This window comes from Acartia tonsa, chromosome 2 (assembly GCF_053477335.1).
Source record: "Acartia tonsa isolate MP-2025a chromosome 2, ASM5347733v1, whole genome shotgun sequence".
In the NCBI taxonomy this organism is placed as follows: Eukaryota; Metazoa; Arthropoda; class Copepoda; order Calanoida; family Acartiidae; genus Acartia; species Acartia tonsa.
The window spans coordinates 43,903,311-43,920,614 of NC_137261.1; the positions used below are offsets into that span (position 1 = coordinate 43,903,311).

At 33.0% G+C, this 17,304-nt stretch overlaps 2 protein-coding genes across 2 annotated transcripts in view; one reads left to right on the forward strand and one right to left on the reverse strand.

Moving 5' to 3' along the window:
* LOC145311921 (spondin-1-like) overlaps positions 1 to 2,288 on the forward strand; it is a 100,117-nt gene extending 97,829 nt beyond the window's left edge. Inside the window, exons 32-35 of the mRNA XM_080150968.1 lie at positions 32 to 98; positions 496 to 586; positions 876 to 1,070; positions 1,671 to 2,288. Of these exons, the coding sequence (XP_080007094.1) occupies positions 32 to 98; positions 496 to 586; positions 876 to 1,070; positions 1,671 to 1,844 (527 nt within the window). The 3' untranslated portion in view covers positions 1,845 to 2,288. The remainder of the gene's footprint in view (positions 1 to 31; positions 99 to 495; positions 587 to 875; positions 1,071 to 1,670) is intronic.
* tsl (membrane-attack complex domain containing protein torso-like) lies at positions 2,253 to 16,669 on the reverse strand. The gene is made up of 6 exons (XM_080150969.1): positions 16,613 to 16,669; positions 11,736 to 11,918; positions 6,179 to 6,386; positions 4,068 to 4,218; positions 3,547 to 3,692; positions 2,253 to 3,065 (listed from the first exon to the last, which is right to left on the reverse strand). Coding segments are annotated over exons 1-6 (1,089 nt in total). The 5' UTR covers positions 16,615 to 16,669; the 3' UTR covers positions 2,253 to 2,666.
* Between the last annotated feature and the right edge of the window lie 635 nt (positions 16,670 to 17,304).

Below are 17,304 nucleotides of genomic sequence, written 5' to 3' on the forward strand. Positions count from 1 at the left end.
TCAAAAGTTGATGTTTTAATATTCTATCAAGGATGTGGTGGAAATAGAAATAGTTTCATGTCCTATGAGACCTGCATGGGCACTTGTCATAATCCAAGGTAATTAGCATTCAAGGTTTTGTCCTAGAAACTTTAAATTTTCTATTAAGGTCAAATAGTCTTTTTTATCTTAAACTGCTTAAAGCATTTTTTAAAGGGATATCAAAAATATACTCTGACACTAAATTTTCCACCTGCTTTTCTAGTTCTGGTTTCAAGGAACCTGTATCTATGAACTGAAATGATAGTATGAATATAATCATTTTAAATTCATTCATAGTTCTAGTTCTTGTTTTTAAGGACCAGTTACCTAAGGCCCTGGTCAGATATGATTAATATTATATGATTTTTATCATTTTATATTTAAAGTTCTAGCTCTGGTTTCAAAGGTCTGTTACCTAAGGCCCAGGTCAGATATGAATAATATTATACGATTTTTATTATTTTATATTTAAAGTTCAAGCTCTGGTTTCAAAGATCTGTTGCCTATGGCTCTGGTCAGACATGATTATATGGCAGATGATTCTAATGTTCAGAACCAATACCAGGTACAATTAAATTTTGATTTCTATGAGCATGTTGATTAGCACCATTTAAATGAGATCAGATAACCTTAATATTTTTGAATAAATTGTAGTTTTAAGGAGAAAAAGTAAAAAAAAAATTTGGGTGATTTCTCTTGGTAGGTTTGTGGTACCCTTCCACAAAATAGTTATAAACCTTCCCAGGACCAATAAGAAGCTTCCCTGTAAAGGAGAACCATATAGATTCAGTGGTTAGCGAGATTCTTACACACACAGAGATTTTTTGGAAGGTTTAAAATAATTTGTATTTAAGTCTGATGATTCTGGTGGTTGGGTGCCCAACCTGGCAGCTGATTCAGCTGCAGATGGCAGCTATGGATCAGCAGCAAATTCTTGGGCACAGCAAGATGCAGGTGCCATGAGACAGCCAGGTATGATTGCTGATGGCCAAACCTGGACACACGATTCAAGAGGTGGCTGGCAGGATCAAGATGCCATTGACTGTCAAGTAAGAATGATTTTCTTAAATTCTAAATAAAAATATGAAAGATCAATGAGCAAAACTTTAGTTACATGATGGTTTCAAATGTCAGAATTTTCACTTTTAGATCTTAACAAATTGTAAGTGTGCATATAAGATCTTAGAAACCACTAGTTAGTGAGCAAGCTTTGTATTGGTTATGGGTTATTTTGCCAAGGGGGGAGCTGGTAGTTAGCAATAGAATTAGTCTCAGAAAAAAATATACTGTTATTTAATAGTATGACGTAAGTCCAACGATTTCGGATTTTAAATTAGGGATTTAAAGGGATAAGAGTATGGCCGATAAACTGATGTAATCCCCAATGATGACACACAAAATTACCTCTTCTGTAGATTCAAATTAGTGGCTAAAACGTATGAACACTCAACTTAATAAACCAATCAATCAAAATTCAGTAAAAGTCCCCAAAGTTGTTAATTCAGCAAACAAGAAAACGTTATCATAAAACTTTGGGGACTAGTATCATAACAGCCCATGGTCCCCTCTCTCTCTGATTGAATATGCATACCCCCTCTAAAGTTTAATTATGGGTAAAGCAAATATTTCTATAAATATTTTATTTTCAGTTGACAGAATGGTCAAGCTGGTCAGCCTGTTCTAATCCTTGTGGTCGTGGCTGGATGCAGAAAACGCGCCAAGTTTTGGCCGATGCACAAAATGGCGGTCGTGTTTGCCCGCGCAAAATGGAGAAGCGCAGAAAATGCCGCGGCAACCGTTGCAATTCCGGAAGCGGAAATTAATCATTCAATATTATTTGTAAAAGATATTTCTGCTTATAAATCTTATAATTTATCAGTTATATCTAGTTATTTGTAAATGTAATATTGTAATACACATATTGTTACATTTAAACAGATTTTTAGTACCGTCGTACTTTTTGTCTGTATACTTTAGATTTAAGGCATTTATAAATCATATATCCTAGAATATTATCTGTTGAATTAATCAAGCATGTACTTTAATGTACAGTTATACAGATTAATATTCACTATAAATTTATGATACAAAATTATTATTTTGAATTATGTTACTACCATGCTATGTTATTATGCAGTTATGATTGCAGAAATGATTACTTTTAATAATTATATACAAAATATATACATGTCATTATTAACTCCTTTGTCGCTTAATTGAATGTAAGGAAGTCATGCAAATAAAACATTTATTTCTATAACAACAAACCTCGTATTTTACTACCAAGGTTTCTAGATATAATAAATAACAACAAATTATTTGGCATCAGAATAAAATCCGCGTTTTAGTCGTCTGTGGATTTTTGTTGTTGGTCTTTGCTATAACTTTCATTCTTTTCGTCCTCACCAGGAATGGAATCTTTGGCAGCTGTCTCTCCTTCTCTCGTAGCTAGCAGCGAGCTATGGTTAATAATAATGCCCATATGAAATGATTAAAACACAGGCAGATCATTGTAGGATCCTGTGTTTTTGTAATGCCAGCTGTTTAAATAAAGTCGCAATACTTTTTTCAAATTGCAGTATAACGACGATCAGAGAACAACAATCATTTGTACTGTAAAGTTGTACGGTTTGTAATCATTTTGTTCAGATATTAGCTTGCCACAGAGCTAGCTCAGTGTTGACAATCTCCTTGAAGTAATCTTGCTGTTCAATGGTGGGGAGAAGACTGCCGAGGGATCTGAAGTCCAGACCAATAACAGCTGTCGTGTCTTCAGTCAGGAACTCAAGCTCGTCCAGGAGGCCGGGCTGTGCCCTGACTTCAAACAGGCTTGGATATTGGTTGAATCCTGTCCTCTTCACAGCTCTGTTCTCAAGGAAATTCGCGACGGTTTTATCACCACTGGCGGACAAGACGGCGCCGTTTTCCTTGACGATCCAGGGCGCCAGGTACTCCTCGTAGATGGTGTCGAAGTTAGTGACCCTCTTGTTGACCAGCACGTCGTTCTTAGCGCGCAAGTAGGCAGGTCTGTCCATTGCAAGGACCTAAAAGTAACAACGGGTTAATAAATCTCTGTAAGAAAATGCAAACATTTTACAAAACTTATTATTAAGAATATCAAGATGTATCTGTATTAAAGATTAATATTAATGCCAGATAATTAGTTTTAAATCTAATTATAAAAAAAATAGGTTACTTAACCAGCAGAGTATGTCCGTACTTATACTTGACATTGTATTTACAACAATTTTTTTTACAAAATGCAGTTTTCTGTTCTTCCTTACTTTGTGATATCTCAGCTTAATTTAACTTGTTATCAGGGTTCATTGCAGGGCGTAGCCGCGCGTTAGCCGCCTGAAAGTCTGAAGGAAATCAACCTTTTACATTTTCAAACATCAGCTGGAAGCCTAAACCCGACCAAAATATGACAATACCTCTTTTTTTAATCTATGTATCCAAACGGGCTGAAATTTGAGGCTTAAGCGTGGCTTCCGATCTTTGAAAAAAAGTAAAAACATAGCTCACCTGATAAACAGCATCACCGACACTGATGGAGCGGATGTAGTGAGAGCCATGGTTCTGCACAAAGTCCTGAACACTGTCCCTGTCTCCCACGCGGATCTTGTTCATAGCGATGGCGGCCTCGTCCTCCAACTGGAGACGGCCTTCAACCTGTTACGACATACGAACACATTTAGTTTTTTTTCTTGGAAAAATATTTTTTATAACTACGAAAGCAGACCATTGAAACTGCCCACTGAAGCAAATTGTTTCATATATTATTATGAAGTTGTATATAGTAATACAACTTGTAAATGCAGTAAATTAACCTTTAACAAGAATTTGTATTAAAAATTATCAAAGTTAGACTTCTGAATTAAGCAACATAAAACTTTTGTAATTGTTGGGGAATAGATATTTCCTTGGAGCAACAATTCTAGAGGTTTTATCACAAAATAGCCCAAAACCTGAACGGAATCTACACTAAGAAATATGGTAATTATGCATGGTATATGATTTATAAAATGACAAAATGAGTGTTCGTTCCTTCATGGTGAGACGGGGCTTGACAAGCTTGACCAAAACATAGCCAACATCAGACTTGATGACGGACTCACTGAGACCGAAGTACTTCATGGTGGTGGGGGTCCTCCAGCTTCCTGTGTACATGCGGAAGGGCTCCTCAACACCATCAGCCTGCAATGCAAAAAATAATTCAAACTGCCAACAATGTATATGGAATATACATGGATATTAAACTTCTCGTAAATTTAGGTTGATAATATGGACATTACTTTAAGTCAGTCTGTTCATCCAAAGGGAGGGGAAGGAATGGGGTTAAAGGGGTGGATGGGGAATCGTTTTTTTTAGCCAGCCACAAATTTCACTTTATTAGATTACATTATAATCTGGTGTAAGGAATTCAGTAAAGCAAAAAAGACAAGGGAAAAAACGCAAACTCAGGAATAAAAAGGAACATTATGAACATAAAAAATAACTGGAAAGAGGGAAAGAAATAGGTCTATGATTAAAAATCATACGTACCAAAAAATCATATTCAGGTAGTAAAAAAAAACGTAATAATTGTAAAGTTAAACACAATTCTAGTGAAAATATAATTGAGGTGACAATTTAAAAAGTTAAAAACTGTAAAAAAAAAACAAAAAAAAAACAGGTACAATAATGTCTATTTTGGACGTAGCTATAACAAAATAAACCAAAAAGAACCAATTCTAATAATGAAAAATATAAATGAAATGTTTGAAACTTTTAAAGTCATCAATAACCAATTAATTTTGCCTAAAAACGCTTATGGTGTGACAGTGTGATGAACAACCGAACGTAAACGCCTTAGCTATAGAATAGCTACGATTACAACAATTACAAAGGCTGTAATTTGAATGTAACAGTTATATTACAGTTTCAGCTTTGGTTGCAAATATTTTTATATGGAAAAACAATTTTAAAGCTTGATACACGAACGGATGGATTAATGTGTATTTGTGGAACTAATGAAGTATTTCTCTTTCAAACTTTTGTGCTTCTAGTCAGCAAAATAATGTTGTCATAATTCATTTAGATGAAATGTAAGCCTAGCTATAGCCTCAAACCTTTTTTTCTGTATGGCGTCGAAAACGATTAATATCCGCTAGATTAGAACCAGTTCTCAGCCATACTGAAAAATCATGTAAACATCGTATATAATAAATAACAATCATAAAAATAATACCTGTTTTGTTAGCCCGGGCCTTAGGCACCTCGGGACTAACAAAACTGGTTTTATATGTTTTCGAATCTATACTGGAAAAGATATGATTCATTCAAAACTATTTTCACATAAATCTCCCAAAATACAATGATCAATTATAGTATCTGACTTTATAATGAATGCTATTACGTAGCTCGTCCAAAAAGTGTACTTTTATAATTCTAGCTCAGACTAATTTTATAACATTAATTATAATCTCAATGAATGTATTTTTGAAGAAAAAAGGATAAAGAAAGAAGCCTTTAAATTTTGTTTGCGTCTTTTTAAATAGAACCAATTTTTTTTCATTAAAACATAGCATACAGTTTTATTTCGGCTTCATTTTAGACTTGAAACAAACTGGTCTGTAATTACAATTATGTTTATATCTTTGTATGGCAAAGAGTTGCGCCTGTTTATGAACCAAGGAAGCTTTCCCTATTACTACATATTTATTCCCCAAAAAAACTCTGTATATTAAATAAAGTAATTTCCACTTGACAACCAAAATTATAATTGCTTGTCTTTTATGATTTCTATCTATGCAATGTTAATCAGATGTGCCTGTTAATAGGCCAAGACAATCCCCTTATCTTGATATTTATTCTACGATTTGTTTGCCTCGAATGGCCTAGAGGACGGGTTACACCACGAGATCTTATTTTTAGTGTATCTCTGAACTAAACCTTGAATAATACTGTGCATGGTCCCTCAGACAACCAACCCTTAGATTGCACGACCCTTGTCTTAGAAGTCCTAACTGTGCAGGGTAATGAGATAGCAGAGGTAGGAACCATTAACGTCTTTATTTATGACGCAGTGTTGGGCCTTATTCGAACCTATCACCTTCCCGACAACGAGTGGATGCGCTTCGTGCTATGCCACAGTTGCGGGTTAACAATTTGTTACCTTGAAGTCGTGAAAATAATGCTTCATGAGATCCTCCAGATCATCACAAAAGTAGATCTGGAACTGATCCTGGAACCTGTTGGTCTGAGTCTGGGTAATGTGACGGACGGAGTCGGCTTTGAATATCGAGGATGTCGGTTCGCGGACAATCCATTTTCCAGCGTCGTCCCGCGGCACAACCCGCACAGACAGAGAGAAAAATCCGTATCTGAAAAAGAAAACTACATGGTAAAAAATGGTTTTATGATATACGTGGTTATACTGACAGGGGAAGTTTGTCGTCAATTATGGTGCTCATTTATTGGACAGTTTGGTCATCCAGTAGGAGGAGATTGATGGTGCAAAGGGGCTGGATCGCTATTTTAGCCAGCTGCAAGTATTACTTTATTAGAGTTTATTAAAAATATGATGCAACATCCAAGTAATGATATATTGATTGGTAATAGTTATTTTTCGCATCGTATTATAAACGGCTTTCCGCGGATATAGAATGTACAATTATAAGATTAAAACTAGTTTTTTTAGCCCCGAGGTGCCGAAGGCACCGGCTAAAAAACTGGTTTTAATCTTATGATTGTACATTTCTATATTCGTAGAAAGCTGGATATAATACGATGCTAGACATAGTTTTTTCGTATGGATGAGAACCGGTTCCTATCCACCGGATTCGAATGAATACGAGAAAAACATATTCTAGTATCCAGGTAATGATACAGAGATAGTATAATTGTTTTTTTAATTTAAGAGCGTCGCTACATATGGATGTTGTCACCCTTTTATTATTGAAAATATGTGGCAAATATTATTGCACGGATCATTAATTCGCAGCTAGAGCAACCAGCAACATAAATTCAATATATCAGAAAAATATTTTAACCAATACAAACTCTCTAGTCAGGGACAGGGGGGGATATTATACATTTTTAAAATAGTTTTTAATCAGAATACTGTCAGTAAATAATTCTGTAAATGGAGATGGGATAAAATGGTAGGATGGGGAATATCGTTATTTTAGCCTGCTGTGTGTTTCCCTTTATTTGAGAACATGATAATCTGGTGTACGATCCAAGTCATAATAAATCCATTCTAACAACACTTCAAGACACTACAACAACTGACTAGACAATAAGTACACATAACAACAATTTTAGAAAAATACAAAACCATTTTCTTAGCTTGCCTTAATTTGTTTTTTTTTGTGGTTTAAATAAAAAATTCTTAGTAGCGTAGATACTCTATAAATTGGGCCAAAGTACGAAAATAAAATATGGTTATCAGTTCACAAAACTTTTCGTTTACTCGAAATTAGGGACGTTCAAGCTTTTTTATTTTGAAGGGGATTTTTAAGGGTTTTGAGAAGTTTCAAAGGGTTTTGAAAGTTTCAAAGGTTTAAGTGGGGTATTCTAATGTATTTTTTTTAAATTAAGGGGGGTAAAATGAGGGGTTTCAAAGGTTTGAGTGGGGATAAACACCCCTTTATCCCCACCCTTGGAATTTTATGCTATAAATAAAAATAATTTTTGAAAAAAATCTATCTAGAATGATCGCAAATTTTGCTGTGCTACTTTAGAACATATTTGTCCTATTTAGTTTACAAATTGCAAACATTTAGATATTGCAAAATGCTTTATACAATTTTCGCTATTAATTTATCATCTTAGCTCTTTTTAACAGCTGGAAGTTTGAAATATTATAATAGTTATTTATCGCATCGTATAATACTCAGCTTTCCGTGGAATTTTAAATTGAAAAATTATAAGATTAAAACCAGTTTTGTTAGCTCCAAGGGGCCTATAGGTCAGGTTAACAAATCTGGCGTTAATTTATGATTTTGATTTCAATATTCGTAAAAATTGTCTGTTATGCGATGTTAGGCATGATTCAAGGTGTCCTTTTATTATAAATTAATTCTATAACACATTAAAGGGAAGTTCGAACATTTAAGTTAAAAATTATTATAACGTCAATGTATACATAAGCAATGTTTATTTTGCTGTTTGCCCTTTTCCATTTTCTAACGAATATTATTTCAATATTTTACATAAGAATTATGAAATTGATAAAATTGTTATTTGGTTAAATGATAGGAGCATCATTTATCAGAAGTGGTTTTTGCTAAGGATCTTAAACGAAATGACAATGCACAATAAATTTATATACATCCCCAATGATTATCGAAAAAATTAACCCTTCTGTATATTTGAATTATTGGTATATCAAAATCTTGGATTCCATCAAAATTTAGATTCTATTGTTCCCTCCCTCCCTGTTATTGGTAATTGGCTAGATTAAATGAGCACCATCTATAATGAGAAGTGGTTCTCTCTGTATGATAATCAATTAACTTGAACAATTAAAGCAATTATATTTATTGTGGTAGATACAATTAGACTGCTGATGTTTGTTTTTAATGTTAAACACAGATGACTTGAACATAATAATGGATGTAGAAAATACGTAGAAATTATGACAGGGTAAAAATTGTCGTTAATTGCTATTATAGACATCAAGTATTGGTCAGTTCATTCATCCAGTAGGAGAGGAAGAGAATGGGGTAAAGGGGCTGGAATGGTTAATCGTTATTTTAACCGGATGCATGTTTCACTTCATTAGAAAACATTAAAATCTGGTGTAAGATCCAAGTATAGATAAATCAAATGTAATATTTATATTTTCATTTGAAAAATTCTTGTTTACTAAGGATTTTAATAGAAGGAACTGAAAATTTACAGTGCCATCTTACTGTAAAAATTAAATGAAATCACAATAAAAACCTATGTTCTATTAAAGTGAACTGTGTGGAAAGAGCAAATGTTATAGGGTTGGAAGCAACAAATATAAAATTGAAAATTAAAAACAAAAGCTTTGTAAGCGTTTTAAGATAAAATCTTTGAAAATGTAAAAAGCAAATCTTAAATAAGGATCTTTACAAATCCTAAATAAGGATCTTTACAAATCCTAAATAAGGATCTTTACAAATCCTAAATAAGGATCTTTACAAATCCTAAATAAGGATCTTTACAAATCCTAAATAAGGATCTTTACAAATCCTAAATAAGGATCTTTACAAATCGTGACAATTACTTTAGACTTAAAGCCAACAACCATAAACTATATACACCCAGGGATCTAAAGGGATAAGACAATGACCGATAAATTGATGTACATCCTCAATAATGATACATAAAATTGGCCCTTCTATAGGTTACACGTAGTGGCTTAAATGTTTAAACACTCAATTTTATGAACTGTATGTTGAGCCAACGAAAAAAAAACTTTATTATAAAACTTTGGGGACTAGTGTAATCAACAGTCCAATGTCCCCTTCCTCCCTGATACACACCTTTTCTTCACCCTGCCAAAGGGCCGTGACACTTTGCCATTTTGTTGCAAAAAATTCGCAACAATAAAATATAATTGCACCCACCCACACACACAAACATTACTAACAAATAATAATAATCTTTACAGAAATAATAATAATTACATTAATTAGTAGCGAAGCAATAATAAGCTTACAAAATTTATAAAAAAAACGTAGAAAGAATTAGACATCCTGTTACTTTTTTAATTTATTAAATAGTTGAACTTTTACAACACCTCTCAAAGAGATGCCAAAACATTCAACCAGAAATATTTTTTATTGCCACTGTAAAAAAAACAGGGCTAATAGATTAGCCAAAAGGCACAAGTAATTTATTATCAATCATTCATAGCATCATCAAAAAAACAACATACTATTGTCGGTGTAAATATCAGGCAACTACTGGCATGGCAATAACGTGCCATATTCAACTGTTAAAAGAAGTAAGATTCTTTTATATCATGAGCTTAAAATATCAATAATTACTGACCCTATTAAGTTCATCATTTTAGAAAAGCACCCCATCAGTACAGGGAGAAGATTTACAAAGTGTCATAAAATATGTGCCGTGTGACGTCATAAAAAATGAGGGTTGAGAGGAGAAGTGGTAAAGGAAAGCCCTTAAAAAGAGATGGATCTATTGACGTCACACGGCTTTTTTCCGGACACTTTGTTGGGCTTCGTACAATTGTATTTTTATTTTTAAGTCATTGGATGTTTAAATATCTGCCTTTCTTAAATCTCTTCCCCTTGATGCTAGATGCGCAGACGCTAGTAACCAACGTAAACTGTTGAAATTGTTAGCCAAAAACATTCCTTCAGATTAGACGAATGAACAAGTTTCAACTATATAAGAAAACTAGCTGCTGTGCCTCAATCATCTAACGGTCTGTACTTGAAATTGTAGGGAAAAAACAGAAAAATAGCTTAAAACCATCCCAAGATAGCATAGGCGTCCAAGGGGGGGGGTAATGGGCCATTTGGCACCCCCAAACGATTTTGGGGGTGCCGTAGGCACCCCCAAAATTTTGTGAACAATACCCCCCCCAAAAAAAAATTACCCCTACCTTGGGGGTGCCGTAGGCACCCCTCATCGATTTTGGGGGGGGTATTTACCCCCCCCAAACCATTTTGGGGGGGGTAATTACCCCCCCCAAAATAAATGTTCTTTAAAAAAAAATTTTTTGGGGGGGTATTTACCCCCCCCCAAATTGAATGTTCTTAAAAAAAAAATTTTACTGTCCAACCAGTTAAAACAGTTCTTAACCATGATAACAAAAAATTTAATAGTTTGATCATGTTTTATTTGCTTGGGCCTTTATAAGGGCTAAAACCATCCCGGGGATCTATGATGTAATTGTAAAGCACTGAAGATTCCTTAAAATAGATACCTAACTAAATTAAATATTTCATTAAATAATGAAAAAGAATTTCTATAGGCGATTTCTTTTGGGAGGATGTCAGGGTGTCTCAAAACTAGTTATAAAACTTACCAGGACCTATAAGACGCTTCACTTTAAAGTATAATCATATTGGTTCATTGGTTAGTGAGTTAATTATTGTATTTTTTTGTTCTAAAGAATGAGATACTACTATATATTTGAATAGTAGTGGCGCCCTTAGCATCTAAGAACTCGTGTTTTCTAAAGGGTAAAAAGGGAGGAGAAAAATAGCCTAAAACCACTCTAAGGATTGACCTATAATAGTGTGGAACCATCATGGGATCTATGTGAAGCTTTCCTAAAAAGGAGAACTCAGTATTAAAAGTAATGAAATCTGAAGCTATAGTCAAATAAACCTTACTTACTACTTTATGTTATAAGATAGTACTTATTAACTTAATAGATTAGGTAGGTGCTTTTTTTACATAATTAAATTACCCCCCCCAAAACTTTTACCCCCGGGGTAAATTAGTTTGTTGGGGGTAATTACCCCCCCCCCCCAACAGATTTGGGGGGAGTATTTACCCCCCCCAACAGACTTTAGGGGGGGTAATTACCCCCCCCAATCAAATTTTACCCCCGGGGTAAAAATTTTGGGGGGGGTAAAAAAAAATTTTGGCGCGCTTCGCGCGCCATTTTACCCCCCCCAAACACGAATTACCCCCCCCCCTAAAATTTTTTACCCCCCCCAAAAAAAAAAGCTTGGACGCCCCTGCAAGATAGTATAAAAAATCTGCGAAAAATATGTTACCTATAAAATAGATCAAGAGCCTCTCCTGCAGGCAAATCTGGGAGAGCAGTATCCTGTCTAGGCTCAGCAAGGGCGGACCCTTCCCTGGCGCGCACCAGCAGCAGGCTGTTACTACCTGGAACCTGGCGCTTCACCAAAGGGGAACTGGTCGCCCACCCAAACAGACATACAACAATAAATAACCTGAAACAAAATTCTAATCAGAAAAAGGAGAAAAAATGTAAAATATTTCAATATTCCTATTAATAGATATAGATATAGAAAGATAACGAAATAGCGGATTTTGTCGTATTTTTACAGTAGCTTTTGATAAGTATTTTTAGTTTAGGTTTGGTAAATGTTAATGAATGCCCCGCAGGGTTGTAGAAATAGGAAAAAGGCTACTGTAAAAATACGACAAAACCAGCTACTTCGTTTTCTTTCCATGATCTAGAAGGTTTTTATTGCATAATTTTTTTTTTAATTTTAGCCAACATAATTAGCTGCATATACAAACTGAATTTCGTTGGTTATAGAGAAATAACTACCAAGTACATTTATTATAAATTAATTGAGGTTGAATAATATCTAATTAGAATTATTTCCAATTATATTTGAAATGTGTCATAACTCTGTGAAGTAAGCCACCAAAGTTAATTTAATTGAACACGATGATGGCTTTTCATATGAAATACTAGGACAATCAAGTCAAAAGGTACAATTGAAAATTATTTGATTTACACATCAAATTCATATTTTCCAGTATGGCTTCTAAACCGATTAATATCCGCTGGATTAGAACTTGTTCTCAGCAATATTGAAAAATCATGTATAGCATCGAATTACGGAAAATTTTCCACAATTATTAAAATACAATAATAAAATTTATACTAGTTCTGATAGCCCGGGAGTTCGGCCCTTCGAGATTAATAAAACTGGATTAATCTAAAAAATTTTCATTTTATACAAAAGTAGTAGAGAAGCTACGATACAAATAATTATGTCAGTATCAGCACACACAAACTTGTAAATTATACACACACACACACACACACACAAGTGACAAGTGTATAAAAGATCCATCATTAATGTGTCATGATAATTATTTTTAATTTGAAGTTGAATCATGTTGGCAAATTAATTAATACCGCCAACCATGCAACATCCAATGGATATAGAACATACGTGGATATTATTACAGGGGAAAAAGTGTTGTCAATTTAGGATGTAATATGCAACTCATTTATTTGTCAGTTCCTTCATCTAGTAGGAAGGTTGGGGGAGAACATTGCAATCTGGTGTAAAATCCATGTAATAATAAATCCATTGTTTACTTTAGTGCTATATTCATATTAACATAAGACGTCCCAAAAGCTAGAAAAAAAGTAAGTTATAAATATACATATCTCTATATATAGAGTTTAGAATATACCGCATAGGTTAACTTGCCATTATTAAGGAATACAAATTTTTATGTGATTCCACTTTAAGGTATTTTTTTCAACCATTATCATGGTCTTTAAAAATGTGAATATTTTTTGTCATTTATAACCATATTTTCAAATCATAAAATGTCGACATGAGCTGATGAATTATAAATTTTAATAAATAGATCAATAATGTCAAATTTAGACTCAAAAATTTTCATTTATTTAAACATAAACCCGTGAGTATTTTAAATATTTGAAACTAATTTTGTTTTGCTGTAAAATTCACAGCTATATGTAGATCAAATCTTGCCAATATATGTTAAATTCAAAGATAAGGGATCTAATGGTATAAGACAATGGCCGTAAAATTGATATACATCCCCAATGATGATCTACAAAATTATTCTTTTTTGTAGATAAGTGGTTGAAACGTTTGAACACTTAAATTTAAGACTTAATATTGATTCACCATAAGGGTGTGAAACCATTAGGGGGTAAAAAGGAGAAGGCAGGCCTTCCAAATTTTAAGGGTGGTGTTGACACCCCCCAATCAAACATCACTACTTAAATACTTGGCATTTATATATATTCATCCATATTGGAAAGGTCAATGCTAGATAAAATAACTTTTCAATTACATCTAAAATAAAACTACTTCTTTCTACTTTAAAAACATGTTCTTTCCATCAAATTTTGTGAATTAGATGAAATATTATTTATCTTGAAATGACCAATCCCTGATATCTATCCATCTAAGCATGATATTCTAATCTGTGTGAAGTAAAAGGTGTGCCATCATATTCACAATAAAAAAAGAAGAACAAGAACTGCCAAAATCTGGCACAGATAAGGTTAAAGATTATTAGAAACTATAGATAGCAAAGAATTGGATCAAAGCAAAATAATAACATCAATGACCATCAAAGAATATTGTCAATTAGATTAGAGAATAATCATATAATCAATACATTAAATCAGTGGCGTGCGGTAGGGGGGTGTAGACAATAAGACACCTCCCTTAAAAATGAAAAGGCCTGACTTCCCAAGAATGGTATCACACCCCTCTGGTGAATTGCTGTGCACGCCACAGCAAATTATCAGAACAGACATAACGCCAGGAATCCAAAGGGATAAGACAATGGCCGATAAATCAATAGGATTCCCCTGTGATAATACACAAAATTACGCCTTATTTTACTAATTTGCACAATTGTCATTAATTTAGACGAAGATGATGGTACAGCGCGAGGCAAATGTATTTACCAGTTTAATCTCGCCGTATCTCTTAACAAATCTCACGCAAGCGGTTTTTTTTGGTCCTAAAAGGTTGTTGTTGGAGGAATAATATATGGTGGGATTTCGTGTCAAATATACATTCAATGTACTGAGCGCGGTGTCACGCCCCCCTCCAGGGATATGGGGATAACATAATGTGCAATAGATTTACTATTTGTTTATTGTTACCCAAATTCTCAGAAGCTGAAAGAGAAAAAGTTGTGTTGGATATATTCCAAAGTCAAGGAGAGCCATAATGCATTTTAAATCAATCGTCCTATCCCTATATCCCTGCGTCCCAGGGATCAATAGACGCCCATTAATCCGCCAATAAGCCGATTTGAATTAATCTGTACTGCAAAAAGCAGCAAATTAGCTGCTGATTGGTTGCTTTGAATCAGCTGCTTAACTCTTCATATAATTATTTATATAAGTTACCAGGGACAGAATATCAGACGAAAAATTTTCTGTTAAGATTAATTTATTGTCTTTGCCCTCCATCCCTGGTATTAATTTGAACCTTGCCTGGTTTGGCTCCATGTGTCATTGAGCCTTACCTTACTTTTTAATTATTTAATTGGTAATTTTATGCTTCTTAGAATTTTGATTATACATTATTCATTTGTACTTTTATTTGCCTTTGTTTTCGTAATTTCAATTCAAGCTAAATTTATTTGGATTTAAAGTTATAAAACTCAGGGATTCTAAGGGATAAGACAATGGAAAGTAAATTAAGTTTATTAAAAATATATCAAAAAGTTTGTAAACTCCATAAAATAAAATAAAAACAAGTTTTAAGCAAACAAATGGGAGAACATATTTTTAAAACTTTGGATATTTAAGTTTATAAAAACAAAATTCTGCTTGTGATAGCTTGTATATTACATGAGAATGAAATTGTATATAGTAACAAGTTATCTGTTGTTATTTTTGGTAAGCTAGCTTTAAGAAATTTATTATTACTTGTATGTTGTATCAGATTTATTTTCATGTACTCTGATAAACTGATGATCACAGCTGGCTAAAATAACGATACCTTCCACCCCATCCCCTCCTAATATAATAACGAACTGCACAAAGGTCCATACTAGAAAGCCAAATTGACTGACAATATATTCACGTATTGCTTTGAGATAACTGTTCAATATACTCAATAAACCACATTAGTGCATAATAATTATTAATAATGCCCAAAGTTCATTGAATTTATGTATGATGATATGCTGGCATTGTTGCCCTAAAACTGAATACAGACATACTCCACTATAAACACACATCTCAGAGGTGCCAATGTCTCGTGCTAACCAAAACAGTATTAATCTAATGGTTTTTATTTTAATGTTCGTGGAAAATTGTCTGTAATGTGATTCTAAGAACAAGTTTTTATTTTAATGTTCGTGGAAGATTGTCTGTAATGTGATTCTAAGAATAAGTTTTATCTGCGTCTAGTAATCGATTTCGAAGCCATACTGGAAAAAAATTCTTTATTGTTTTTATTTTATTTAGAGATAAATCTGAAATTTAACTCACACAATTTGCAACAAATTTTATTCAATTTCCAGAAAAATCTAAATTTGTTTGTTGATACATTTTTTTGAGTAGTCAACGTAAACTTTTTTTTGACATTATTTATTGCTAAAATCGCCTCTCTTATAGCCGTTAAAGTCACTCAAATTCATAGACATTAATATATTTTTAATTAAAACTTTGTATATATGAAAAACATGTTTAATTTATGTTGACATTTAAAAAATGACTTTGTCTTAATTATGACAACAATTACGTAATTATAAATTACTAATTAAAGCACAGTATTAATCTTGAAAGTACAACTACAAAGTTATCAAGAACAAGAACGAATACAAAAATAAAAGCTATAGTAAAAAATAAAATGAATAATTGCATGGTTTATAGTTAGCTATTTTAAAAGCATATACACTTGAAAAAAAAAGTATTATGACTTTATTCTAATAAAATTATTTGAAAAATACTAGATGAACATTTTTTTATTGAATCCTCTAGTTAAAACTATATTCTATATCAAAATTAATTTAAGAATTACAATTTTTCTTCTTTATTTTGATACACATATTCTTCTTAGATAGAAGTTTTATTATAAGTGTAAATATTTGCTTAAGGCAACAAGCACTGAAATTATTTTTATGATTATTATGAATGATGTTAATAACTTACATGTTAGCTCCTAGCTATCTGCAGGCACACTGAGTCTTGGTGAGAACCTTGAATTCCCACCTGAAGGCCTCCTTCCACCCCCCCCCCCCCATTCCAAACCATTTCCCCCACTCTCATATGTGTCTTTCCCAGAATTATGGTTCCCTAAAACTGTAAGATTTATAAAAATAGCATGACACTATTTTTATTGATTAATAAATAATTGAAAACATAAAATCAATCATCCCCGTCCCGTTTCCTTGATATACTTACGGCTGTTATTTTATCAACACATTGTAAAAGTTTCATTTCATGTTAAGCTTTAAATATTACAGAAATTTCTATTATCTATGCTTGGTTTTTAATGTCAAGCATTAATTGTCAAAAGGTTAAAAAGGATGAAAATTTAATGTAAAATATAGTATTCCAAAAATCCTATCCATTTTTTAAAAATGGCTGTAAAATATAGCATTTCAAACAATCCTATCCATTGCATTTTTTCTGTATTCCGCTCATTGAAATTTCTAGTATTATGTGGGATGAGATTATCAATCACCAAATAATTAATTTAAAACAATGAACAAAAGTGAGTTGCATTAGTGTGCTTTATTGTCATAAGAATCATCATTATGAGCGGATATTATGAAAATACCAATAGGAAACTGTTGTGGATATTCAACTACCATAGGGGAAAAGTGTGGATATTTAACTAC

Bases quoted from the DNA above. Each gene is read 5' to 3' on its own strand.
- tsl (XM_080150969.1), bottom strand. The intron at 6,387-11,735 runs GTAACATATTTT...TTTCTTTTTCAG, and splicing joins GCTCTTGATCTATTTTATAG to ATACGGATTTTTCTCTCTGT. The intron at 4,219-6,178 runs GTAACAAATTGT...TTTGCATTGCAG, and splicing joins ATTATTTTCACGACTTCAAG to GCTGATGGTGTTGAGGAGCC.